This window comes from Anopheles arabiensis, chromosome 2 (genome assembly GCF_016920715.1).
Source record: "Anopheles arabiensis isolate DONGOLA chromosome 2, AaraD3, whole genome shotgun sequence".
Lineage (NCBI taxonomy): Eukaryota > Metazoa > Arthropoda > Insecta > Diptera > Culicidae > Anopheles > Anopheles arabiensis.
In genome coordinates, this window is record NC_053517.1 from 60,643,868 (window position 1) to 60,670,846 (window position 26,979).

The window sequence follows — 26,979 nt, forward strand, 5'->3', positions numbered from 1 at the left end:
ACGGAGAAGCGCGCTGCGATGAGAGTTCGCATTCTGTTTTACAAGCGCGCTTCACTAACACCAATACAAATACCGTGCTTTGACGAGCCGTCTGTGAATGTGTGTGTGTCTTCTTTCAGCGAGCTCACCAACTTGGATCTGCTCGTCACATCGTGTTGTCTCGCTTACACTACAGCATCGAACCATCGCTCCGTATGTCCCCCCCTCCTACGCGTACAAAACCACCAGTACAGCGCGACGCTTTGACGGAGATGGTTGTGCGCGTTTTGTTCTCCCGCGCGCAGTGTTTGTGCGTTGAAGCGCATTTCGTTATAAGTCTCGTGCGCCGGTGTGTTTTGGTGAAGTGTGCAGTGAATAAACAGTGTGCACAGACGCACATGCAGTGCGTGGATCGACAGGTAAGAATTTACTGAACAGAGTCAACGCAGATTGTCGACAAGTTTCCCGCAGCCTGGCTCGACCCGGTACTTTGCTGTATGACGTCATTCGTGAGTATGAAGGATTCTAAATGTGTACTTTAGTGTGTACTTTATGTTTCAATAAAGTGTTTAATGTAATAAAAAATGACCGTGTTTGTGTTTAGTTTTAGAATAAGTGCATGAAAGAAAACGAAAAACGAAAGAAACAACTATCTTTACATGTGTTGGTAGCATGGCTCGAAAGAACACAAACACATTGAGAACTGCAGAGCGCACTGTGCGTTACGGGTGGGGAGGGGGAGGGCTCGCGCGAGGGTGTAACTCATTCGTCGAAGGGGCACTGTATTTCGACAGCGTAACTCAAATCACTCAAAAAATACACTCATTTTGCCGGACGGGCACAATGTGACGAGCAGCTCCAAGTTGAGCTCGCTGAAAGAAGACACACACACATTCATAGACGGCTCGTCAAAGCACGGTATTTGTATTGGTGTTAGTGAAGCGCGCGTGTAAAACAGAATGCGAACTCTCATCGCAGCGCGTTTCTCCTTGCTTCCTCAAGCTTCCTCATGCCCCTCGGCCTGAATCACTCAAAATTTGGAGTCTCATTGTTTGCGTGGCCGTAGTAGTGGAGTGGGTGTGCGTGAGTGACTATCCTACCCGTCCGGCAAAATGAGTGTATTTTTTGAGTGATTTGAGTTACGCTGTCGAAATACAGTGCCCCTTCGACGAATGAGTTACACCCTCGCGCGAGCCCTCCCCCTCCCCACCCGTAACGCACAGTGCGCTCTGCAGTTCTCAATGTGTTTGTGTTCTTTCGAGCCATGCTACCAACACATGTAAAGATAGTTGTTTCTTTCGTTTTTCGTTTTCTTTCATGCACTTATTCTAAAACTAAACACAAACACTGTCATATTTTATTACATTACACACTTTATTGAAACATAAAGTACACACTAAAGTACACATTAAGAATCCTTCATACTCACGAATGACGTCATACCGGGTCGAGCCAGGCTGCGGGAAACTTGTCGACAATCTGCGTTGCCTCTGTTCAGCAAATTCTTACCTGTCGATCCACGCACTGCATGTGTGTCTGTGCACACTGTTTATTCACTGCACACTTCACCAAAACACACCGGCGCACGAGACTTATAACGAAATGCGCTTCAACGCACAAACACTGCGCGCGGGAGAACAAAACGCGCACAACCATCTCCGTCAAAGCGTCGCGCTGTACTGGTGGTTTTGTACGCGTAGGAGGGGGGGACATACAGAGCGATGGTTCGATGCTGTAGTGTAAGCGAGACAACACGATGTGACGAGCAGCTCCAAGTTGAGCTCGCTGAAAGAAGACACACACACATTCACAGACGGCTCGTCAAAGCACGGTATTTGTATTGGTGTTAGTGAAGCGCGCGTGTAAAACAGAATGCGAACTCTCATCGCAGCGCGTTTCTCCTTGCTTCCTCAAGCTTCTTCATACGCCTCGGCCTGTATCACTCAAAATTTGGGGTCTCATTGTTTGCGTGGTGTTGTCTCGCTTACACTACAGCATCGAACCATCGCTCCGTATGTCCCCCCTCCTACGCGTGCAAAACCACCAGTACAGCGCGACGCTTTGCCGGAGATGGTTGTGCGCGTTTCGTTCTAAGTCCCGCGCGCAGTGTTTGTGCGTTGATGCGCATTTCGTTGAAAGTCTTGTGCGCCGGTGTGTTTTGGTGAAGTGTGCAGTGAATAAACAGTGTGCACAGACGCACATGCAGTGCGTGGATCGACAGGTAAGAATTTACTGAACAGAGTCAACGCAGATTGTCGACAAGTTTCCCGCAGCCTGGCTCGACCCGGTACTTTGCTGTATGACGTCATTCGTGAGTATGAAGGATTCTGAATGTGTTGTGAAAGTGTACTTTATGTTTCAATAAAGTGTTTAATGAAATAAAAATGACCGTGTTTGTGTTTGTTGTTAGAATGAGTGCGTATTTGCGATCGTGTCTATTCATGAAAGAAAACGAGAAACGAAAGAAACAACTATCTTTACATGTGTTCGTAGCATGGCTCGAAAGAACACAAACACATTGAGAACTGCAGAGCGCACCGTGCGTTACGGGTGGGGAGGGGGAGGGCTCGCGCGAGGGTGTAACTCATTCCTCCAAGAGTAACTGCTAACGGGGGACGGTACTCAAATCACTCAAAAAATACACTCATTTTGCCGGACGGGGGTGGAACGACACTCAAGCGTTCGAAAATGTTCTGCGCTGACACTAATTATCCACAAATATGTTATTAATGGAAAGTTCACGCACGCACTAAATTCAGCTATTCACCGTATTACAACTTCGCACCTTTCGTCGTCGCACAGTTCGTCTTTTGCTGTTTACCGACAGCCCACAGATACGCAGCTCCTTTCGTGGCTTCACGTCCTCTCTCTCTCACACACACAAACCAACGATGTCCGGCTCCTGCAGCAGTAGCATCAATGTGTCCGGCTCCTGCAGCAGTAGCATCAACACGAATGGAGTGGAGAACACACCGTTCTGCTAAGAAATCCAATATTTCTTTGCACTCCCACTTATCGCTCGGTAACCAAATAGCATAAACCACAAAAAATTAGCAAAGAATATCCGTATTTCGGATCCGGTTCGAAGGACCATATGAACGATAGCTCATAAACTACTGTGATATTTTTTAGTGATTTCCAAAAAGTATGTTGCCGAGTCGACTGTCTGATTGCTACTAATCCTTTTATATTTTCGTCATAACCCTGACAGTCCTGCTAACACTAATACTAACGTAATCCTATGTACCCTTTTCCTATAATCTTACAATCTATAAATTTGCAGCCATTTAAGCGCCAACAGGGCCCTTAACCTATTGGAGGTAATGCAGTAAACCAGCTTGGTGTACGGTAAGAAACAGAATGAATTGTATTTCATACAAAAAACTTATAACTACACAAATTCATAGGCTACTATAATTAAATTACTCATAACCCAAATACGGCTTACTATAATTCCAATATTTACAATCAATTTTAGTAATTGTAATTTAATAAAATGAATTTAAAACTTGCTTGGATGATATAATAATTTAAGAAAAACAACAATATAACCAATCGCATTGTATAATATCATAAACCAGTTATTTTGTGTATTAACTGTAATAATATAATAATGTATGTGTAAAAAATTGCATTCTCCTGGCCCTCAACGCTCGATCATTTAGAAAGCAGCTGATCTAAAGCAGTGGTATCCAACCTGTGGTCCGCGGATCACTTGAGAGAAACATACTGCAATACAGGGTATTTCCAGTTACTTTCGAATGAAAATATTGTTTTCCCCGCGTGCAAGAAGTTATCGCTCTGACCGATTGAAAATGAAGTGGCCGTAATTCGAAGCAAGACGGTACTTCAGTATTCATTGTAAAGGTAAACACTAACGTAAAAGCAAAATATTGTATTCATGTTACGCTCACGATGACGATTTTAAAACAAATCGTCCGTACTATGAAACACGAGCTGGAAACTGTAAAGTAGGAGAGAAAATAACGTTTACAGGAGTCTCCAAACTACGGTCCGCGGGCCGCATGCGGCCCTCAATAGCCTTTAATGCGGCCCGCGATGACTGAGTGAAGGTTAAATTAAAAAGCTTTCTTTTCTGACTAACCAATCAAAATTTATTATTTTAATTCTGGAAGACGAAAATCAAGATTCAATAAAAGAAAGCTCCAAAAATTGAATGTATTTTGCTAGTATTTACTCATTAAAACAAGATTTGAACTTCCACCCATTCTAAAAGTAGCGTCAAAATGGTCCTCAACAAAGTTGATTGTGAAGCAATGCGGCCCGGTAACTGAAAAGTTTGGAGACCCCTGGTTTAGAACCATCGTTCTTGTCAATAAAACACAAACGTAACTAGCTTAGCGAAAACGATAACTTTCCGACCTTTAACTTCTTTTGAGTATAAATAAAACCAACTCCGATCATGGCAGGTCAGATTTGTTCGGATTGTCAGGATAGGACTAAGCCTATCCATCATCTATCGACTTCTCATTTAAGGAGTTTAGGGGAAAGCGGGGCAAAATGGGCATGTGGGGCAAAATGGGCACCCTCAATTTAAGCATTATTTGACTACAAAGATACTTTCCAATGCTCAAAATGTATTCATTAGAGTGTTCTATGAACACCATATAAGTTTCATAACCATTGCATAACAAACAACCAAGAAAATTGCAAAATAAGGTTTAGTAGCAAATTGATGTAATTTTTGCCACTTCGAAAATAAGCTTAATTTAGTGTCACAGGGATTCGTTGAAGTTTTGCATTGTTTATTTTTAAAAATATGATAATCCTATACAATTTGTCTGAAGAAATCAAGGCGATTGAATGAGTATTTTTACTAATATAACAAAAAATATAAAAATGCTTCACTTGGGGCAAAATGGGCAGTTACGCTTGGGGCAAAATGGGCAGATGCTTTTGACATACGGCGCTTGGTGAGGCTATGGTGTTGTATTTGTCGCCTCAATAAAGATAATAGGCACAGCTTCAAAAGATTCGATTTTGTAGATTTAAACGTGTAAAAACTGGTTTAATTTTGATAACATATTTTTGGAACAATTTTAGGGGCTTTCCTGACCTGCAAAACAAAAGATAGAACAAAAATACATTTCACAAAACGTGCGCAAAAGCATAGACCATTATCTAAGCGCAGTTGTTGTTGCCCATTTTGCCCCAGTGTTTTGACGTTTCACAATTTGTTTACATATGCCCATTTTGCCCATTTTACCCCGCGCTATGCCCATTTTACCCCGCGTGTCAAAAAAGCTTCTCGTAAAACATCAACTTTTATTTTACATTGTTTTCATGATTTTAAGTTGTTTTCATCCTGTTTGGCAATTTCTGGCATACACTAATGAAAAAAAATTGTGTTTTGTGACATATTCAAAGGAATATTCAGTAAACTGCTTAACATGCCCATTTTGCCCCGCTTTCCCCTACTTATGTCCTCCTACCCAAGGTGAGCCCTCTCCAAGGTAAGGTAATTTCAACGTCCTAAAGGTTTGTATGATCGCCTAGACCAGGTATGTACAACTGGCTCTTGAGAATATTTTGAGAAGTGCTGTAAGCACTGCAAACCAAAAATCTGTTCTTACTATTTGCGTCGGATAAAATTATCGTAATTTGACAAGATTATTCATAAACAACGGGTTGTTTTTATAAGAAATGAATATACCACCAGAATATTTAGGACTTGGAAATTAGCAAAAAACGCGACAAATGAAAAATATCCTATTTCAATAATAACGATAAAATAAATAGCATGTGACTTTAAAAGTATATTAAACATTTTTTTAAAATAGCATGAATGAAAAACATCACACATTTTTAAATAAGGAACGATTCCAGATTTGAAGCAAAGAGTACAAAAAGTCAATTTGTTTCTTCTTCATCTTTTCTTCATCTCTTCATCACAACAACCGTTGTCGGTCAAGGCCTGCCTGTACCCACTAGTGAAGTGAGCTTGGCTTTCAGTGACTTATTGTTACCATAGCAGGATAGTCACTCCTACGTATGGGAGCACAGTCTATTCGGGGCTTGAACCCATGACGGGCATGTTGTTAAGTCGTGCAAGTTGCCGACTGTTCCACCAGACCGGCCCAAAATTCAATTTGTTTAACAATGAAATAAGTGTAGATGTCCCATGTAACTGCAGTTGTCATCGCGATCTTTATGATGCTGATAAGATTTTTCTTTATATACTATAATTACAATTAGAAAAAATATAAGAAAAGATTCAACATAGGTTTGAGACACGCGCGCGTACAAGTGGATATTCGGGATCTATTTGGGGGAATTAACGGTTTGTACCGTTCACAACAGGATTCACTCATTGATGATTGTAAGTGGCAAATTCCACATACAATACATTAAGTTCACCTGCTTCGGAAGGTAGTGCCCTAGAGCCAATCATTAGCACTAGTGGAACTGGCCATATGCATGTTGCAGTTGTGTTCCGATAAGTAGTGCGCCGGAGCCATTAGTTGGTTCTTGGCGAGCTACGTAAGGGATACATTATATTCTCCTGTTTCGGAAGGTAGTGCCTTGGAGCCTGCCATTGGTGCCAGAGACCCTGGGGCCAGGGGTTGGCACTAGTGGAACTGGCCATATGCATGTCGCAGTTGTGTCCTGATAAGTGGTGCGCCAGATCCATTTATTGGTTGTTGGCGGGCTACGTAAAGGATGCTAGGGAATACCATTTTTTTTCTTGATGAAACTATGTTGGTCATCTTGGGTGTGCGTATGACTCGGACAGTTCCTCTGAGAGTTTTCCGATGTCACCATTTGCTCGTACAAAATATTTTAATATAATTATCAGAGTAATATTATCGTAAAGATACTTAAGTCCTTCTCAAACCTGTGTTGGGGAAAGAGGTGGGACTTATCATTATCAACAAAAATGATTTTACAGTATTTTATTTAAATATTGAGGTATATTTTTTATTCTCAACTTTGCGGCCCGCGAATCACTGAAAATCTGTACTTGCGGCCCTCTGATGAAATGAGTTTGACAGAGCTGGCCTAGGCGATCAAGTGTCGAAAGTCCGCTTCGAAACAGTATCCACAGTACCCAAAATATGAACATACCCAAATCCTTTAACATACAAAGCCAGTCATTTAGTCTAGTCATTGATATCGATTAAAAATTGGCAAAAAAAAGTATTAAAATTGAGGTTTTTATTGATGCGCAGGGTGGCAGTCCATGCTGCTCATGTTCATATCTGTTTTTATAAAGTTTTATACAGATGTGAATTGTATTTTGTCGAAACAAGTTTGTTGATTTGATATACACTCACGGCTACCACGAAATTTCAGCAAGAACAGCAAAGTGGTGTAAAGATTTTTCTTAGCCAAAACGTTAATCCCGCAAGCCGAATACGCACCTAAAATTTTAACGGGGTGCCTGTAAGCGGTTACCAAATCTAATTTTTGTTCATCACGAGCAAGCGGGCATCGCATTATGTTTTCTTTTGAGGTTCAGGCATGTCGTTTTGACATAATAAATAAATAGCTGCATTTGCAGTAATTTGTTTTACTGATATTCAGTGAAACGACAAAACCATGTATTACTCAATAGCTTTCAGTAAAAAATGTACCCCCCCCCCCGTCGATGGATTTGGTGAAGGAGTCTACCATAACGCCTACGGCCTCGGAGAGGCTTGACCCGCCACTGATCTACCTTTCAGAAGTCCAATGGTAGCGGCACACGATCTGATCGTAGTGGCATAAGATTCGACCGTAGTGGAACGCGATTCTACAATGGTTGCACGCATTCGATCGTAGTGGCATGCGATTCAAAGCAGACGGTTTGCGATTCAATGCAAACGGCACGAGATTCGAACGTAGATGGAAACAGGATTAAATTAATGCGATAAATGTCCATGATCATCATGAAAATAACACCACAACACGAGATTTTCATAAATAGTTTATTTAATAATGATTTTTTGCCTTGTATTGTAAAACCTGATTATATGTCTTCAGAAGCTTCTAAAACAGCCCCAGAGTAAGCCAAATCCCAATAATGCTCAACGTGATGTTTCTGGAAGAAATCTCTAGCACTTTTTTCTAATGAGAACGATTTATACTTAAATTCTCCAAAATGTCTACGCTGATTCATTCCTTCCCAAACAAGCACGCATGAATTGGGAATCTCTTTGTCATCAGCATTTTTCACTAAATCTTCTTCCCATTTTATACGATGGAGCATAAGCCTACGATATTTTTTTTGTTGTTTTGGACCACCCTCCACTACAACTACAGAACAATCGCGAAAAAGTACACAGGCGCCGGTCAAGAATAGTTGTTTTGCATTTGTTTCGATCTTAAACTTTTTGCTTTGCTGGTCCTGTAAATCTCGAATTCGATATACAGCAATATGTACCCCTAATGTTGTGTCTTCTTTCATTTTACGAATTTTTTTCTCTCGTCGTTGATCGTCAGTTAATTTACGTGCTGCATTTGCTTCTTCGTGTATTTTTTGACGCTTTACCATTTGTTCACGTACATGAGTCTCAATTTTAGTTGGGTCTTGTACTGCCTCTGTTCCCAACACACGCATTAAATTGGAAATTCTTAATTTTGGTTCTGGAGGAGCTTCAAGTCCTAGACGAATTTTTTCCTGCTCTTCCTTCCAAGCTTCACGACGATTCTGTCGTCGCAATTTGCGTCTTTCTTTATTTGTAAGAAACACTGGAAGATATACGGTACGCGATGTTTCATCTGAAATAAAAAAAATCAAAACACTAATAAGAATCCTTCAAAGTACAAACCGCAAATATATGTTTTAAAGTGATACTAGACGACGCGTCATTCACATTTGCAAAAAATCTGAAAAGATATTATGAATACTAAAAAGAATACAGCCAAAGGAATAGACAAAACAACCTAGAAATGCAAAAAAAACTTATAAATAAAAATGATCAGCTCTTTTGAATCGTTTTTGTCTGTAGTTTTGCATCACGCAATAACTAAAACGTTGATTTGAGCCAAATTTGTCACATCGATAGTTTATAGTTCAGGGTATGATTTTTCTGCCCCTTTATTCCCTATATCCTCTTCTCTGTCGCTTCTCTTGGCGGATTCATCAAGATATTCTGATGTGAACATTTTGTTAAAAATGAAATACCCGATCGATTTTTCATCCATTCCGGATAAGGGGAAGTGATTGTTTAAAATCATAGCTTTACCTTTAAAAAACTCCCTCCTCTTATTTATCCTTTGTTAAGAAACGTTAAGAAAGATAAGACAAGATTGCGTAAAATTAACATACATCGCAAGCCGTCTTTTTGTATTTAGCTAAAATAATAAAACATAGACAGGAAACGCTGTACGAACGTGCGTATCATAAATAAGTCCAGTTTTCTATAACAAATGTAGCTGAACAAACCTGCAACAGTATGACACAGAATAATCAACAATCAAGACAAGCGCAAATTATTCTACTCAGGGATCGTTATCGCTATCCTAAATAAATAATATCCTTTCGAGGATCGCCATACGAAATAAGCATAACACGATCTGCATACGCACAACTCGGTGCAATAAAACATCGGGCTAGGCACGAAAGCGATCCATGCACCTATTCATCAGATAACATAAACAACCTACGCCCGCAAACGACGAACGTTAGAAAAGGGTAAATCAATAAAACAAGCCAAGCAGGCAAAAATAATCGCGGTAAAAAAAAACTCCATGTGAAACAAAGGATAAGGCGGGCGAAAATTAACATCCTCGGTCCTCGCGGAAAATAAAGGGGACAAGCGATCCACGAAAAGATAGCGTAAAGCGTACCCCGGAAAATCTGGTCAACCTAGATAGTAAAATAGAATATATGACATTTCTCATTGTTAATGAAGACTTGTTATTTTAACACTTTAGGCGCCGTGTCATATAAATTCGCATGACGGTTTTGCTCACCGTTCAGCTATGCATCCGACGCTCAGTGATTCTCTTGAGAACGAATAAGATAGGAAAGAGAGAACGAGAACGAAATGTGCTACGCCGCATATCGCAATGAAACAAAAGAGTGATAACAATGGCACGAGAAACAGTCCCTCTCATCGCTCTCTTGCCATGCGCTACGTCCTCACTCAAAAACTGTGACGTCAGGCCGGCGGTCAAAGTGTTAACATCCAGCTAAAAGGTTGTTCGTGCGTTGTTACTTGATTCTTATCATCGTTTTCATGAAAAAAGCATGAACGTAGGCATCGGGTTGATCTACTTCACTGATCAGCCTAAAAACGTAATTGTTAACGCCTTAAAGAATTTTACACCTTGAATATGCCATATCTACACTTTATGTGGCTATGTCTTAAGCTTATCCTCCAGCAACTTCACCTGAAACTGTTGTACTCATTACAATTTTGAACATAATAATTTTCTTTTTAGTATTATTATTCTTCTAAAAATTCTTATTAATTAAAGGCCTGCTTACACCATTCACGGGCGAGGCGTGGTGATTGATTGGAGTAGAAATGTTGTGTGTCAGCGCTATAGTGTTTGTGTTTTAAAATAATTCCCATTTGATTTTGTTTACTACATTTCTAGAACAACAAAATTGATCATCCTGCTTCAGTAAAGTTTTTTACTGAAACGGTTCAGTAATAAAATATTTTAATGATTTTCAGCTTAAATGTCATGTTATTACTGATTTTCAGTAAAAAAAAATTACTGAATGCATTTCAGTAATCACAAGTCACAGATCACATGTAATCTCTGCGCATCAATAGAAAACACAGTTTAAAAGAAATATTTCGTCATTTTTTAATCGCTACCAACTACTGAAAATCAGTAATATGAGAATGGCTTAATTGCGATTTCAGTAAACGAACTGTCATTTTTTTGAGCACCGAATGAAACTGAAACATCGACTTAAAAAAATTCAGTAAAAAAAATATTTTGTGTAAAGATATGTATCAAATATTTTCGTTTAAATACAGGTATTGGGGCCCTTTCCGTTTGAAATTCGTAGGCTGAAATTTCAGCCTGTCAGCTGTTTGCATTGTATAGCAGTTTTCAAGCAGCTATCTAAGTCGGTTTAATATACAGGTGGGCTTATCCCAAGGAGTATGAATTTAGAAGGCTGATTTTTATCGCTTCTGCTTTTGAATGAAGATTTTAAGAGTGTTTTGAGTATTCGTCAAGCCTCCAGAAAGCTCGTTGGAGCAAAAGTTTTCACTCGTTCTGTCAAAAAGTGATATTCAAATTTGGTTATAAAAAAATACTATGAGACCACCTGGACTACATACACTTTGATTCCAGATTTCACCACCTGGTCTCTTTAATGCATCTTGGGATAAATGTAAACAAACTCGTGTTTTCGAGCTGGTACTCGAATGTAATTCTAGCTTTTAGGCGAAAATTTTCTAGACTGAAAATCGCAGGCTAGTTTTTTGTGTGGTTTTGTATAGAGTGTTTACATGATTTCAGCCTCCAACTGTCAAACTCAATACAAAAAACTGACAAGAATTGTGAAGGTCCCCATTGTTGCAAACTGTAATAAGGTTCCAACGGACTGTCAGCCAAGGCGATGTTTCGTGCGCGCGAAAAGAGATAAAAAGGCAAGAAACCACGTAAACAGGGCAATAGCAAGAAAATATCAAAGAGTTAATAAGCGATAAGTATCAATCAAGTCACTATAGAAAAGTGACGGATGTGTTAGTAAGTAGAAAAGTTTTTATGCGCTTCATTTTTCATGTGTTTTTTATTAATTTTTTTTTTCATTTATGTCCACAACGATCGGTTTTGTCGATGCAAAAAATCATTTTTCAGCATTTTTAATATTACACAAAAAAATAAGCCGACCTGCATCGCTGCCACCGGTCACCGGCACATGTGCCTCCATATATCCTAGCTTGGGTACACGGGCTAGATCCAACTCCTTGGGTGGATGGTGGCATATGGCGAACCAGGTGGGGGGTGGGTTCCCTGGGAAACTGGGTGCCTGAACGTCGAGGGGGGCAACCCGACGTTAAATAAAACGGCCACGTGAGCGCAGGGCCAGTCACCCAGTCTCATGAATATTAAGACTACGGAAAGCAACAGGAAATTACGAAACGGACCTAACGATACCGACCCTACGCAATGCCCCCGGACAACGATAAAAATGGGCTCATGGAACGTACGCACTCTTAGCAAAGCCGGAGCCTTGAAACAACTTGATGACGCCCTAGCCACACTGAGCATGGACCTCGTAGCTCTACAAGAGAATCGGTGGCTAGGGAACGGTGTGCACAACAGGCGAGGTAAGCAATGCTACGACATTTACTACAGCTGCCACGACCGCCACCGCGTGCTCGGAACGGGTTTCGCCGTAGGTCCCCGGCTGAAATCCGTAATCATAGATTTCATGGCTATAAACGATAGGCTATGCACCCTGCGCATGCAAGGCAAATTCTTTAAAATAAGCCTCAAAAACGTTCACGCCCCTACCGAAGAGAAAGATGAAGAGGAGAACGACCTGTTTTACGGCCGCTTCGCTAGAACTATAGATGCGTGCCCCAGGCATGACGTCATAATCATCCTGGGGGACTTCAACGCAAAAGTCGGTAGGGAGCCAATGTATCGCCAATAAGCTGCCGACGACAGTCGAGCCTGTTAAACGTAAGAACTTATCGAGGAGCCAATATCGATTGCGATCACTACTTGGTTGGCTTACTGATACGTTGTAGAATCGCCCGCCCCCGCAACAATGGGGGCGAAGAAAACACGCAGCCTCGGCTCAACACGGACTCTCTAAGGGACATTACTGTCCAACAGGAATTCAAAGCCGCTTGAGAAGAGTCTCTACTACCAGAAAACAGTTATGAAACTACGAGCGAGAGATGGAACACTCTAAAAACAAAATAACAAACTGTGCAAGGAATATACTCCCATCACGTCGTGGCAACACCAAATCTAGCTGGTTCGACGATGAATGCAGACAGGTGACCGAACGAAAAAATTCTGCATACCGAGCAATGCAGCAACGACATAGAACGCGGGCATGCGCAGGGGAATATTCAAGGCTCAGACGCGAAGAGAAACGAGTTCACCGCCCAAGCGGCATCGCTGAGAGAGAATTGAGCTTTTCCCGTTGTTTCCCCCCCTGACATACCCACGAACGGTGTGTTTGTTTCTACGCGATGCGTTATTCTCTGTTGTTGTTGTTGTCTTTAACGCTGTTACCGCAAGAGCTTGAAGCAAGAAGCGTTTTACACCATCGCCGTCTCACCCAGACTTTGGTGTTGTGATGCGTTTATTTGTACCCCCGCCCCTATGTTCTTCTTACCCGTACCACGCACCCCATACATTCTGACTTGGTGAGATGGTCTAACTTAATTTGGAAAAGATGAGTGATGGATATTTCATAACGATTCAGATAACATATTTTAAAACAAAAGTAACAAAAACTTGTAGTAAAATTTTATAAAAAAATTAAAGGTTTCCGCCATCGATATAATGCTATAAAGATAATTATATTAACAACTTATATATAGTATATTATATATGTTATAATATAATATACCATATGAATAAATGTATATATAAGTATATATATATAAATATATATATATATATATATATATATATATATATATATATATATATATATATATATATATATATATATATATATATATATATATATATATATATATATACATATATATATATATATATATATATATATATATATATATATATATATATATATATATATATATATACATATATATATTTCAAAATTTTTATTTATATATGTATGTGTATTTATATATGTATTTACATATGTTTTTTTTAAACAAACTTACATGTTTCTACTTAAAAAAAAACCTTATCTTGAATAATTGAAAAAGGAACAGAGTAAATTGTCTGTTTTACTTAATAACATTCATATTGGGATCACACAAAAAATTATCAAATAATTACACACGTGCATGAACATGCTTACTAGTTAGGTTATCGTTGTACATAAATGTAATAAAATACATTTTAATCATTATTAAGTTTATAATTGTCTTTCTGATTATTTAAAAAACACTGATGTTTGTTTTAATTTAAACCGCTTTGAAAATAGCAATATATATGATACAATTAGAGCTCGCTAATTGCATTTATATCATATGTCTACAAAAAAAAGATAGATTTTGTTTATTAGAAAGACATTTTGTAACACGACTAATGTCTGCGTATTTTGTCATGTTTGTTATTTTATACAATGTGGATAAACTGACTTTTTCTCATATTTATGTGAACAACTCGGAATTTTGTATTCAATTGAAAAAGCAGACTTGCAATTGGCGAGGTTTGAATGTATTTGACTTCGTCACATGACAGCTCGCATATCTGTCAAGTTAGAAACGTAAACAAACACGGACAACCGCCCGTAAAGATTGTGTGCAGAATAATCGTTAAATTTTATGTAAAAACTCGGGAAAAGGTAAGTGTTCTGTGCATATTTCAGTAAATAAACTATCTTTTAATGTTTGAACACATTATTCCACAGGAAAAACATCATTTCATCCCGAAATTTGGCAACATTCGTCCGAGTATGATCGAGCAGCTGTGTGTGTGTATGCCGACGAAATACGACGCCGGTAAGATGAAATGTTTTACTTTTTCACTTTTACTTTACTTTTTCACTTTACTTTTTCATGAAATCACAATGAATTGTAAAAATAATACAGATTTAATGATATTGATCTTTGTTACAGTTTCTACAACAATCACTAAAGCCGGCTGTGATCGTGATCGGCACATTCTCAACCAACGTTGCCATACACCACAAAATAGCATGGAAAGGAAAGTATTATAAAATAATGTCATATATGAAAGCATTCTAATCTTTCCTTGTTATTTTTCCACTGCAACCAGGACATTGTATCACCGCATCGATAAGTGGTGTTTATGTGCAAGTGTTGCGAAGAAGTGTGTTATACGGTGTATTATGTGTTTTATTTTATTTGTATCGCTTTACAAGTGGTACATTTAGAGCGTTTAATCGTTGTGATACAGCTTTCTAACGATTCACCCGAGGGGTAGAAGCGGCAACAATACATGTGCCTGACGCAGAGACAACAACGCCGTCGGCATCCGTTGATACCATCCAAAGTGATGGTTGAAATCGTATTTAAACGTGTAAAACCATATATTGGGGCATGTAAGTATTGAATAATAGTTAAATAAAATACATTTTATCGTTGTACTGGACAATGTGCATCGAAATTTTAAAAAAGTGTGTGTGTTTTTGTTTACATCCGAATACAGAACCCACAGCGTTATACTGTGGTTCGAGCACTCGCTAAGTAACGCTTGAGCTTTGAGCTTTCATTGAGCTTACATAGAATGTTACACGCTACCTGCTCACTAAGGACTGCTATCGAGCAGTGTTATGAACAGGTAGCGAGCAGTAACGCCTCCATACAAAAATCGCGAAACGTAACGCTCCAATGCTATTTGGGCGCTCCAACAAGCATGATTTGGAAGAGCGAAACATGCGGGAACTCGAGCAAACCAGAGAGGCATACGGATCGACCCGAAAATTTTACCAAGCGATGGCAGGTCACCAAAACAACGTTATACCTAAGGTAACCTGCTGTTGCAACAAGGATGGAGATCTGGTTAGTAACTAACCAGAGGTACAGTATCGGACATAACGATAGGACCCTAGTTTTTACAACGCAGCATGCACCCGTTGGGACAGGTTTATGTGTGATTTATATGTGTTTGTGATTGTGTGTGTGTGCGCGCGTTTGTATGTGTGTGTGTGTGTGAGTGTGTGTCCACCCACACACACACACACACACACACACACACACACACACACACACACACACACACACACACACACACACACACACACACACACACACACACACACACACACACACACACACACACACACACACACACACACACACACACACACACACACACACACACACACACACACACACACACACACACACACACACACACACACACACACACACACACACACACACACACACACACACACACACACACACACACACACACACACACACACACACACACACACACACACACACACACACACACACACACACACACACACACACACACACACACACACACGCGACATAATGGAAATGTTCGACACCCCGATCGCCAATCGCAACGTTTTGTGTACAGAAACAGACCGTCAGACCATATGCAAGATTACGTTATGGATGTAGCGACATTCGGTTCAACGTGTTCGCCTGCCTCGGCACAATACGTAAAAAATTTGAACGCACAAGAATACATAGAAAAGTTTCCCCGAGCTGCAAAGGCGATAATTGATAACCACTACGTAGATGATTATCTGCAGAGTTTCACCACGGTAGCAGAAGCTATAGAGGTAATGAAAGAAGTAAAGCACGTACATTCGAAGGGAGGATTTACGCTTCGGCGATTCCTATCTAACTCCGCAGAAGTGCTGAACAGTATTGGAGACCCCGCCGAAGAGACCTCTAAAGATCTGATGTTGGAAAGAGGAGAAAACACCGGATCGGTCCTAGGAATGAAATGGAAGATAAAAGAAGAAGTCTTCACATTCTCCTTCTCCTCAAACGAAAATATACGACATATTCTCCGCGAACATCACATTCCCACTAAACGAGAGGTTCTGAGGGTGGTAATGAGTCTGTTTGATCCCATGGGACTAATATCGTTTTTCCTCGTACATGGAAAAACTCTTATTCAGGATATGTGGGTAAAGGGTATTGAATGGGACGACCAAATACCAACCGACTTGTGTCAACGATGGGGGGAGTGGATAAAACTACTACCACACTTAGAAAAATTACGCATACCGAGATGCTATTTTCGTTCCCCATACCCCGAAAACCTTCATGATCTGCAACTGCATGTGTTCGTAGACGCAAGTGAAACCGCGTACTGTTCCGTTGCGTATTTTCGGATAGACATTGATGGAACGATTCATGTTGGGCTGATAGGTGGAAAAACTAAAGTAGCCCCTATAAAAACCATCTCTATCCCAAGGCTCGAGCTGAAGGCGGCAGTCCTAGGAGTTCGAATGTTAAACGTTATAAGAGATAATCATTCCTTCCCTATAAAACGCCATATACTTTGGACTGATGCGAGCGTGTGCTTGGCGTGGATACAATAAGCAAATCCTCGACGGTATCAACAGTTCGTTTCGGTACGGCTGGGGGAAATTCTGACATCAACCGAACCACGAGACTGGAGGTGGGTGCCCTCGAAACAAAATGTGGCCGACTTAGCGACTAAGTGGAATAACGGGCCCGAGTTGACGATGGACAATCCGTGGTTACGTGGCCCCTCCTTCCTACACGAATCTGAGGCACGATGGCCGGCAAAACAATCAGTCTCCGATACCGATGAAGAAGTACGAGCGACACATCTACATATTCGACCAGTGAACCCACCAATCGATCTAGCGCGGTTCAACTACTGGAGGAAACTTCTTAGATCTGTTGCTTACGCTATTCGGTACATAGAAAATTTGCGGCGCAAAGTGTCCGGTACACCTTTGGAGGTTGGAATACTCAAGCAGAACGAGCTGCGTAAAGCAGAATTGGCGCTATGGAAGTTTGCGCAACACGAAGCCTTCCCAGAAGAGGTGACGAAACTGAGCAAGACACTTGGAGGCCCGGAAGAACGGCACGGGAATGTCCGCAAATCCAGTCCTATCTATAAAAAGTGGCCCTTCATGGACGAAGAAGGTGTACTAAGGATGAGAGGACGGATCGGTGCATCAATCTACGCTACCTTTGCAGCTAAGTACCCAGTTTTACTTCCCAAAAATAATCACCTTACGTTCCTTATTGTAGGTTGGTACCACTACCAGTATCGACATGCAAACAGAGAGACAGTAGTGAACGAAATACGCCAATGCTTTGACATCCCCAATCTACGAGCATTAGTAAAGAAGGTGGCCGATGCATGCCCGTACTGTCGAGTGATGAGAAGGTATCCGAAGCCGCCACCGATGGCTTCCCTCCCAAAAATGCGCCTGGCAGCCTTCACCAAGCCGTTTACCTACACCGGAGTGGATTATCTCGGTCCAGTACTAGTGCGTGTAGGTCGAGCTAATGCAAAACGTTGGATAGCACTCTTCACGTGCTTAACAGTGAGGGCCGTGCACTTAGAATTAGTTTATTCTTTGAGCACAGAATCTTGTATTATGGCAGTAAAGCGATTCATTGCTAGAAGAGGCACGCCCATAGAGTTTTGGTCTGACAACGCGACTTGCTTTCAAGGAACTAGCAATGAAATTAAAGAAGAGATCAGTAGCGCACTTGCAGTTACATTTATAAGCCAAATAACTAACTGGAAATTTATACCACCTGCAACTCCACACATGGGTGGCGCTTGGGAAAGACTAGTTAGGTCAGTCAAAACGGCAATCAGTACAGTAATAGACTCACCGCGGAAGCCAGATGATGAAACGTTAGAAACAATATTGTTAGAAGCTGAAGCAATGATAAACGCCAGACCCTTAACGTATATTCCGCTTGAATCAGCCGACGAAGAGGCGTTAACACCAAATCACTTCCTGTTAGGCAACTCAAACGGAACAAAACAAATACTTTCACCCGAAGTAGAGCAGAAAGCAACACTCAGGAGTAGTTGGAAACTAGCGAGGTATATTACCGAACAGTTTTGGCAAAGGTGGCTTAAAGAATATCTCCCGGTCATTACAAGAAGAAGTAAATGGTTCAAAGAAGTCGAAGACTTGAAGATAGGAGATCTTGTGATCATAATAGGAACTACACCAAAAGACCAATGGACCAGAGGGAAAATAGAAAAGGTCACACCAGGGAAAGATGGGAGAGTTAGAGAGGCTTTAGTGCGCACGTCGAACGGTCTACAACGACGATCAGCGAGCAGGCTTGCTGTTTTGGACGTCTTGCAGTAGGTGAACCCAATCAGTAAAAGCTCCTTCGCGCCAGTAGGGAGAGTTCACGGGAGGGGGTATGTTGCGACGAAACCGTTCGACACCCTTGGCGTTTAAACACCCCTGACGAGACGAAAGTCATCCAGGGCGAACGTCAAGAGAATCGCAGCGAAACGGGAGAAGCAATCCAACCAGCGAGGAGTAAGGAGCAAATACAAAGCCATAAGCGTAACACGGATATTAATTAATTAATATTAAGTAAGCGTTAAAACTCAGATTAGTGAAGGGACGAGAGAAGTAAGTGAAAAGGTGAAATCAAATGTGATCGTGTTATAATATGTTTGAAATATAGTTTCAGAACCGTTTCAAAGGCGGTTAGCGAAAATTCATCCCAACAGTGTTATTATAACTTTTTCTGGGATTTTACAGGGTTTCACACTTTACTTCAAGACCGCGGTATGATGCTTGAAAACGTTGATGATACCTGAATTCATCGGATGCAATACTGGATCTGTGGCACATTTCTCGAACACATTGATCCGCGTCTAGTTCAAAAAGTTTACGCTTGATTTGTATGGAAGAGCGTAAACTTCCTATCAAAAGATTATAGGGTTGTATGGCTGAAATCCAATTTACGCCTAAGTTTACGTGTTTACGTTTACGTGTGACATACGTATAACCTTTGTGTACATCAGTGTATTGGAAACACTCAATTATTCGTTTCATGTTTTAACAAAAAAAATTAACAAAATGAATGAATGCATATTTGTATGATTAAAATATTTTAATAGTTAAGAAAGTAGTTTCAGCTGTTTAATACTCTTTTTTGATAAAAACACGAAAACGACTATCCATGTAGTTACGGTAGGCGCTGTAGTTTGTTTAATTTTCATCCGAATATTGCGTCGTTATTGGATTACGCATGCAAAAGATAATACAGTGAACTCTCTCTTATTTGACACCTCTCCAATTTGAAAAACCTCTCTTATTTGAACATTTGGCACAGTCCCTTGATTTCCAGTACATTTTTGTTCCTCTAATTTGGAAAACCTCTGAAATCTGTGTCCCTCTTATTTGTGTATGGTGTTGCCATGGTTATTGAATGATGTATGCTCAAATTGGCAATCCTGTTCGCAGTTTCCTATAGCAACAGTTAAGGCTGCATACTAAATGTTGTCTCTTTCTTGTTTGGATGGACCTTTCATTCACTTTGCACCTCTGTAATTTGAAAACCCCTCTTATTCGACAGTCCCATCGCCTCTCAAATAAGAGAGGGTTCACTGTATATGTTCCCAGAGTCGTTGGCTACCCGGGCAGCCCGGTTGCCTGGAATATGATGGTTTTTTGGTTGCCATTGACAGTATTAAAGTGATTATCCATAAGGATACAGACGGTCCCCGAGATACACGGTTAATGGGGACCGAAAACGACCGCAAAATACCGCGTATCTCGAATTTCCGCGTAATCGAATCTCGTGATTTCCAGCCAAAATATCACTAATCTTCGTGTAATTTTGCAAGTAGAGGGCGGTTTTAGCCACCAAATTAATTATTTGATATAATTTTGACAGTTTCAACTCTTTTAAAATTATTTTTTACATTCGATTAATAGGAAACATATTTGGCTTTTTAGAATTGATGGGTCAAATCACTACAATTTGCCCAAAGAACTGTCAAATTTAGAAAACCGCGTATCTTCGAATCCGCTTATAAGAGGTACCGTGTATCTCGGGGGCCGCCTGTATAGTGCAATATCCTTAACAGTGCCATTTTGCCCCGCTTTCTCCTACATGTCAGTACAATCCTCGAAACCCCTGTAATCCGTTATTGGTGCCTTTTCCGTGTTAAGTTCGTAGGCTGAAATTTCAGCCTGTCAGATAGCTGCTCCAAAACTGCATACAATGCAAATAGCTAAGTCGGTATAAAATACAGGTGGGCTTATTCAAGGTGTATGGATTTAGAAGGCTGATTTTCATCGCTTCTGTTTCTGAATGAAGATTTCAAGCATTGTGTTTTGTGTATTCGTCAAGCCTCCAGAAAGCTTGTTTGAACAAAAGTTTTCAGCTGTTCGGTCAAAATATGAGGTTCAAATTTTGTTATAAAAAAATACTATGCGACCACCTGGACTACATACACTTAGATTCTGGATTCCACCACCAGATCTCTTTAATGCTCTTCTTCTTCTCTGGCTCAACAACCGATGTCGGTCAAGGCCTGCCTGTACCCACTTGTGGGCTTGGCTTTCAGTGACTAATTGATTCCCCCCCATAGCAGGATAGTCAATCCTACGTATGGCGGCACGGTCTGTTTGGGGATTGAACCCATGACGGGCATGTTGTTAAGTCGTACGCGTTGACGACTGTACTACGAGACCGGCCAATGCACCTTGGGATAAAAGTAAACAACACCTTGTTATGCCATTTTTCAAGCAGGTACTCGAATCTAATTCCACCTTTGAGGCTAGAATAATAGAGACTGAAAATTGCAGGCTAGTTTTGTGTATGGTTTTATAAGGAGTGTTTACATGATTTCAGCCTCCGGCTGTTAAACTCCATACAAAAAGCTGACTAGAATCGTGAAGGGTCCCATTGTCAGTTTAAGCAAATATTTTCGGTTAAAAGGGTTTAACCGAGGTCGTATCTGAGATCTTAAGTGTGCGATGCTCGGTTATTTTTAACCATTATTTGACAAATTTTTGAATTCTTCACTGGCTTCAGCTAAGCATAAGAAATAGAGCCAGCTAGGTTTCAGTTTAGATTAAGAAATCACCCGCAACGGACTTGATAAATTAAGTGAGGGAATGCATTTTTTTATAAAGAACTTGGTATGTCCCACGCATAATTATATTTTGGCTAAGAAACTCGATATTCGATAAATTGATTTATCTGGTGCAGACATAAATGGAGTTACGTCATGACATAGAATAACACCTTTTGCACTGCTGCTATTCATGCGAGTAGAGTACATACATCATACGGGAAATGGCATAAGGGGCAATGGGGCCAGCCATTAGGCTAAACGTTATACCGAAAGAAAATAGGACAATCGCCAAAAAATAGATATTATTTGTTTCTAACTTAAATTAAATAGACATATAATTGTTTCTAACTTATATTCCGAATGTGTTTCTAATTTGGTAAAGCCACAATCAAATCGATGCAACTTACTAATACTTACTTGGCGGCCGCATTTGCGTCGGATGTTCGATGAGGTTAGTTATCGAAGATTCTCTTATCGCAATACTTCCCTGTGCGTTCAAGGTATTCAAATCATCCATCAATATGACAGAATCCCACCATTCCATTTGGGGTACATCATTTAAGTAAGTGTCCGATTTAGGAGCAATCAAAGCAAGTTTTGTAGCTGAACTAATTCCAGTTTTGCGCGCTATTTGCGAAATCTCGTTCTGCAATTTTTCTAGCTGTATCTTCATTCGTAATCTTTCAGCAAGCTGTTGAAATTTTCCAGGCTCATGAAATCGTAATGAACGCTTAGTTCGCCCTGCTGGTTTTAATGTAATACGATCATCATGAAAGTGTGTCTCATTTGATTCATCGGTAAACGCACGTTCTACAAATTGCTGATTTCTAGAATTTTCTCGTTTTTTGGCACGGATATTAGCCTTTAGCGTAGGGGTAAGTTGGGGTACAACAATTGTACGACCACTATCATCTACAGTACGGCCCTCAGCATCCAGTATAAGCGGCTTCGGTTTGTCAGTAGCAGGCTGTAGGGGTAAAACATTGACTAATGTTCCAGAAAGTTTGGCCCGAATTTGTTCTTGAAGCTGGGCAATTTTTCTTGATCTTTCTATGTCCGATGTTCCTGTTACAGATCCGGACAGATCGCGTGTCTTTTTTTCAATAGGGCCATCTGCAGGTTTTGTCACAACGGCTGTAGTTTTGGCATTAACTGCTGCAGCAGCAGCATCAGAAGAAGTAGAAGCATCTGGATATTTATTCAAAGTAATGTTTTCTAGTTTTCGTTTACGTTGCTCGATTTCTCGCTGCGCATTTTCCATCATTCTTTTAATGTGGTTGGCAGAAATATTATTTCCGTTTACTATTTCCGACATTTTTTTGTTGTTTCCTTCAACTAAAACAGATGAATTGATTGCATTCGTTGGTTGGCTACCACACTTCTTCTTTTTGATAGAAAATTACTGGGTATTCTGCAAACGTTTGTCAGCGTCTCCTATTAATGAAGCGAAGATATCGTTTACAGCCGAGTGCGGTTCATTATTTCGTATGTCATCGATCAAATCCTCTATTTAGTCACACAGTCGAGCTGCTTTACGCTTATTTATAATGATTAATAGATTTTCTACCAGCGTATGTGTATCGCTGGAATCAATTGAACTGATGACCTTGTAGCCGATTTTTTTCTAACCACAATCGAACACCAAAAGAGTTATAACCGATTAAATTGAGCATAGTGAAGATCAAGAAAAAATACTATGTTAGATTCATATTGTTTCTATCAATACCAATTAGTATCACGGATTACCTGTACAGGGGCGCGGCGTCAATTGTAATTGTCAATTGCTCAACTGGCTATGTTAATAGCAAAGTGGGTTTATTAAACATATTGGCTTATCCCGAATAAATTATCAGCCGTGCTGTACAAAAATGAAAACGAAATGACAGGCGGGGATTCGATCATTTGTTGATGCCAAGGTGTAATAAATGACAAGGTGAAGTTGTTCAGAGCAAAATGACATTTCTCGACATGACATTTCTCTTCCTAGGGCTCCGGTATAAAAATCGGGGAGGGCTGGTGCGGGGTAATGAAATTTGTATGCAGAGAGTGACAGATGTCCCCCACAATGTCGCCCAGCAAAAGCGATAAAAATCAACCTTCTAAATACATTACCCTTGGTTGATGCATACCAAGCAAGGTGTATGGATATTAGGAGGTGAAGTGCTTCAGAGCAAGGTGTGTTTAATACGAAGGTGAATTATTAGCGCGTTTTCCGGGCACCATCATCGAGTATTGTTATGTCCGTCCAAATAGACATAGAGCGAAAACGTCGCGCGCGACGAAAAATAGCTCAAAAATTCACTCGGTGTAGATTAAAGTAGCTCATTTGACTAAGTCAACCAACTTGTTTTTTATTTGAAAACACAAAAAATTAGGTTAAAATGTGTTCAAATCTATTTTTTTGCGTTTGGCATTAATATGGCTTGTAAACAAAGTAGATAATTCGATTATTTCGGATGAAGCAAAACTGTCGCGCGAGACGAGTAGCTCTGTTTGCAAAATTGAGCTACTTTTTGTCTCGCGCGACGTTGTCGCGCGCGAAGTTGTCGCGCGCGAAGTTGTCGCTGTAAGTCTATTTGGACGGTCAAATCGCATACAATTTTCTATACCCCCCTCCAGTCCTACCCGATTTTAATCAGAGTGGCCAGATTATTTTTGCAGTTTTCGGTAGGCGCATCAAAATTTTATCGGTAGTTTTCGGTAGGAGTTTAAGATTTTTCGGTAGTTTTCGGTAGGCTTTGAAGTGTTGAGTGGGGGGGGGGCATGTCCCATGAAGAGCAGCACAAGAAAATAACATCTTTCATTTATTTAAAGGAGATAGTTTAGATTTGGTTCATATCGGTCACATGAAGCCTTTCTTAAATGTCGATCTGAAAATTGTACTAGGGAATTTAACCCAACAAATAATTGGGACGCTCTAGCAGCAATCGAACGCGACATCAAACATGATAAATATATGGGATTTTACACGTTCGATGTGATAACCCACAAATCGAACATGTGAAGTCCTACACATTTTTCATGTTCGATGTCGTGTTCTATTGCTGCTAGAGCGCCGGGTTACATTATCTGTAAAATTGCATAAAAAAATTTATCAGCGCGTTCGACTTCATGAAGTGCAGACACGGGCCCTAGTTGTCTCTGTTGAACTTCTGGTTCGGGTTGCTAGCAAGGTGTTATAAATGACAAAGTGAAGTTGTTCAGAGCAAAATGACATTTCTCGACTTGACATTTCTCTTCCGGGGGCACCGGTATAAAAATTGTGGAGGGCTGGTGCGGGGTAATGAAATTTGTATGCAGAGAGTGACAGATGTCTTCCACAATATCGCCCAATAGAAGCGATAAAAATCAACCTTCTAAATACATTATCCTTGGTTGCTAGTGACTTCCATATAGAGTTTTATACATTAAGTGATTTGGGAAATGGTTATATGACTTTTTGGTTAGTATTACGAAAAATCTGTGATTTTCGGTAGGATAAATGAAAAATCGGTAGTTTTAGGGGGCTCATCTGTGAATCGGTAGGCATATCAAAAATCGGTAGGAATACAGATAAACCGGTATTCCTGGTCACTCTGATTTTAATACCGGAGCCACCAGTATTGTTAAGTCACCGTATTAAGGCCCGTGTCTGTGCTCCATCGCATGTGATTTTATCGCACGTGCTGTCAAACGCTTTTTCGTATAATATTGCGATTAATTGGATGATTTTAATAATATAACGATTATGAAAAATTAAGTTGAGATTGTTCCTACAAAACACCACACATTTAGTTTGACAGATAAAATCGGATGTGGCGTCCGACGAAATCAAATTTTTTTGATTCTGTCGTACGACGAAATCGCACGTCCGACGTTATCTGTCAAATCCCATATAAAATTTTGACAGGCCTTCTGATAAAATCGCATCCGATGGAGCACAGACACGGGCCTAAGGGCGGTGGCAACCAAGGTGTTATAAATGACAAGGTGAAGTTGTTCAGAGCAAAATGACATTTCTCGACTTGACATATCTCTTCCGTGGGCCACGGTATAAAAATCGTGGAGGGCTGGTGCGGAGCAAGGATAATGTAGTTAGAAGGTTGATTTTTATCGCTTTTGCTGGGCGACATTGTGGGGGACATCTGTCACTCTCTGCATACAAATTTCATTACCCCGCACCAGCCCTCCCCGATTTTTATACCGGAGCCCTAGGAAGAGAAATGTCAAGTCGAGAAGTGTCATTTTGCTCTGAACAACTTCACCTTGTCATTTATAACACCTTGGTGCGGAGTAATGAAATTTGTATGCAGAGAGTGACAGATGTCCCCCACAATGTCGCCCAGCAAAAGCGATAAAAATCAACCTTCTTAATACATTATCCTTGGTGACAACGCTTTTTCGCATGCGATTTTATCGGACGGCCTGTCAAATTTTTGTATGGGATTTGACAGATAACGTTGGACGACGAAATCGCATGTCCGACGTTATCTGTCAAATTCCATATAAATCTCGTCCGATAAAATCGCATCCAATGAGCGTTGCCACAAGCCTAATACACGATGCGCAATCTCACCCGGCGCTCTAGCACCAATCGAACACGACATCGAACATGAAAAATGTATGGGATTTGACATGTTTGTCTTGTTTGTTTGTTTGTGTCTGACAGTGCACCTCCATATGATTATATGGGTTTGTTCGAGTCGGTTGTCGTGTTCGAGTGGTGCCAGAGCGCAGCCTCAGATTCATTAGTTTTATCCAAGGTGGATTTAAAAATATCAGGTGGTGGACTCTAGTGCATTTTGACAATTCGCCACTTGACGTAAGGTCCTCAGGGTTCAAACTTTGTTTACATTTATTAAATTTGTTCATATAATTTATCTACCTCATTTTTTCGATTAAACATTCTTTAAAAATATATTTTGGACTTCGTGCGTTCTTATTTAACATTAAAACATGGATTAAAGTGTGTTATTTTGTGTTATTCCGTGAATTTATTCTATAATTCTTAGTTTTTTCGACATTTTTGATGATAAAAATTAAGAAAGCATTATTTTTTTTCAATTTTCACATTAATTCCTCATTATCTACGAGCTGCATGGACAATTTACGTGAGATTAGAACTCTTACTCACATGATTTTAAATTTCGTGCATTAATATATCATCAAATCTTTTGTTAAAATATCTCATTTTTTCGATAAAACCAATAGACACACAAAATGCCAATAGACACACAAAGAAATCTGTTCTATTTGCTAAGCTTTGTATGCGGAAACCAATGGTTAACGGTTCTAAAATGACGTAAAGTCCCTCAACTATGGCGACCCCCCAAAGGCCCTAATCCACCACCTGATATTTTTAATCCACCTTGGTTT

At 40.2% G+C, this 26,979-nt stretch overlaps 1 protein-coding gene across 3 annotated transcripts; it reads right to left on the minus strand.

The window, feature by feature from the left end:
- Positions 1-7,890: 7,890 nt before the first annotated feature.
- On the minus strand, positions 7,891-23,529 carry LOC120905841 (U4/U6 small nuclear ribonucleoprotein Prp3-like). 3 transcript variants are annotated; one of them, XM_040317071.1, is made up of 3 exons: positions 23,371-23,521; positions 22,042-23,248; positions 7,891-8,700 (listed from the first exon to the last, which is right to left on the minus strand). In XM_040317071.1, exons 2-3 carry the CDS (start codon positions 22,937-22,939, stop codon positions 7,949-7,951), a joined length of 1,650 nt encoding a protein of 549 aa, XP_040173005.1. In that variant the 5' UTR covers positions 22,940-23,248; positions 23,371-23,521; the 3' UTR covers positions 7,891-7,948. The 3 variants fall into 3 exon arrangements, with proteins under 3 accessions (XP_040173005.1, XP_040173013.1, XP_040173022.1); XM_040317079.1 differs by having other exon boundaries at positions 22,042-23,318; XM_040317088.1 differs by having other exon boundaries at positions 8,587-8,700; positions 22,032-23,248; positions 23,371-23,529.
- Between the last annotated feature and the right edge of the window lie 3,450 nt (positions 23,530-26,979).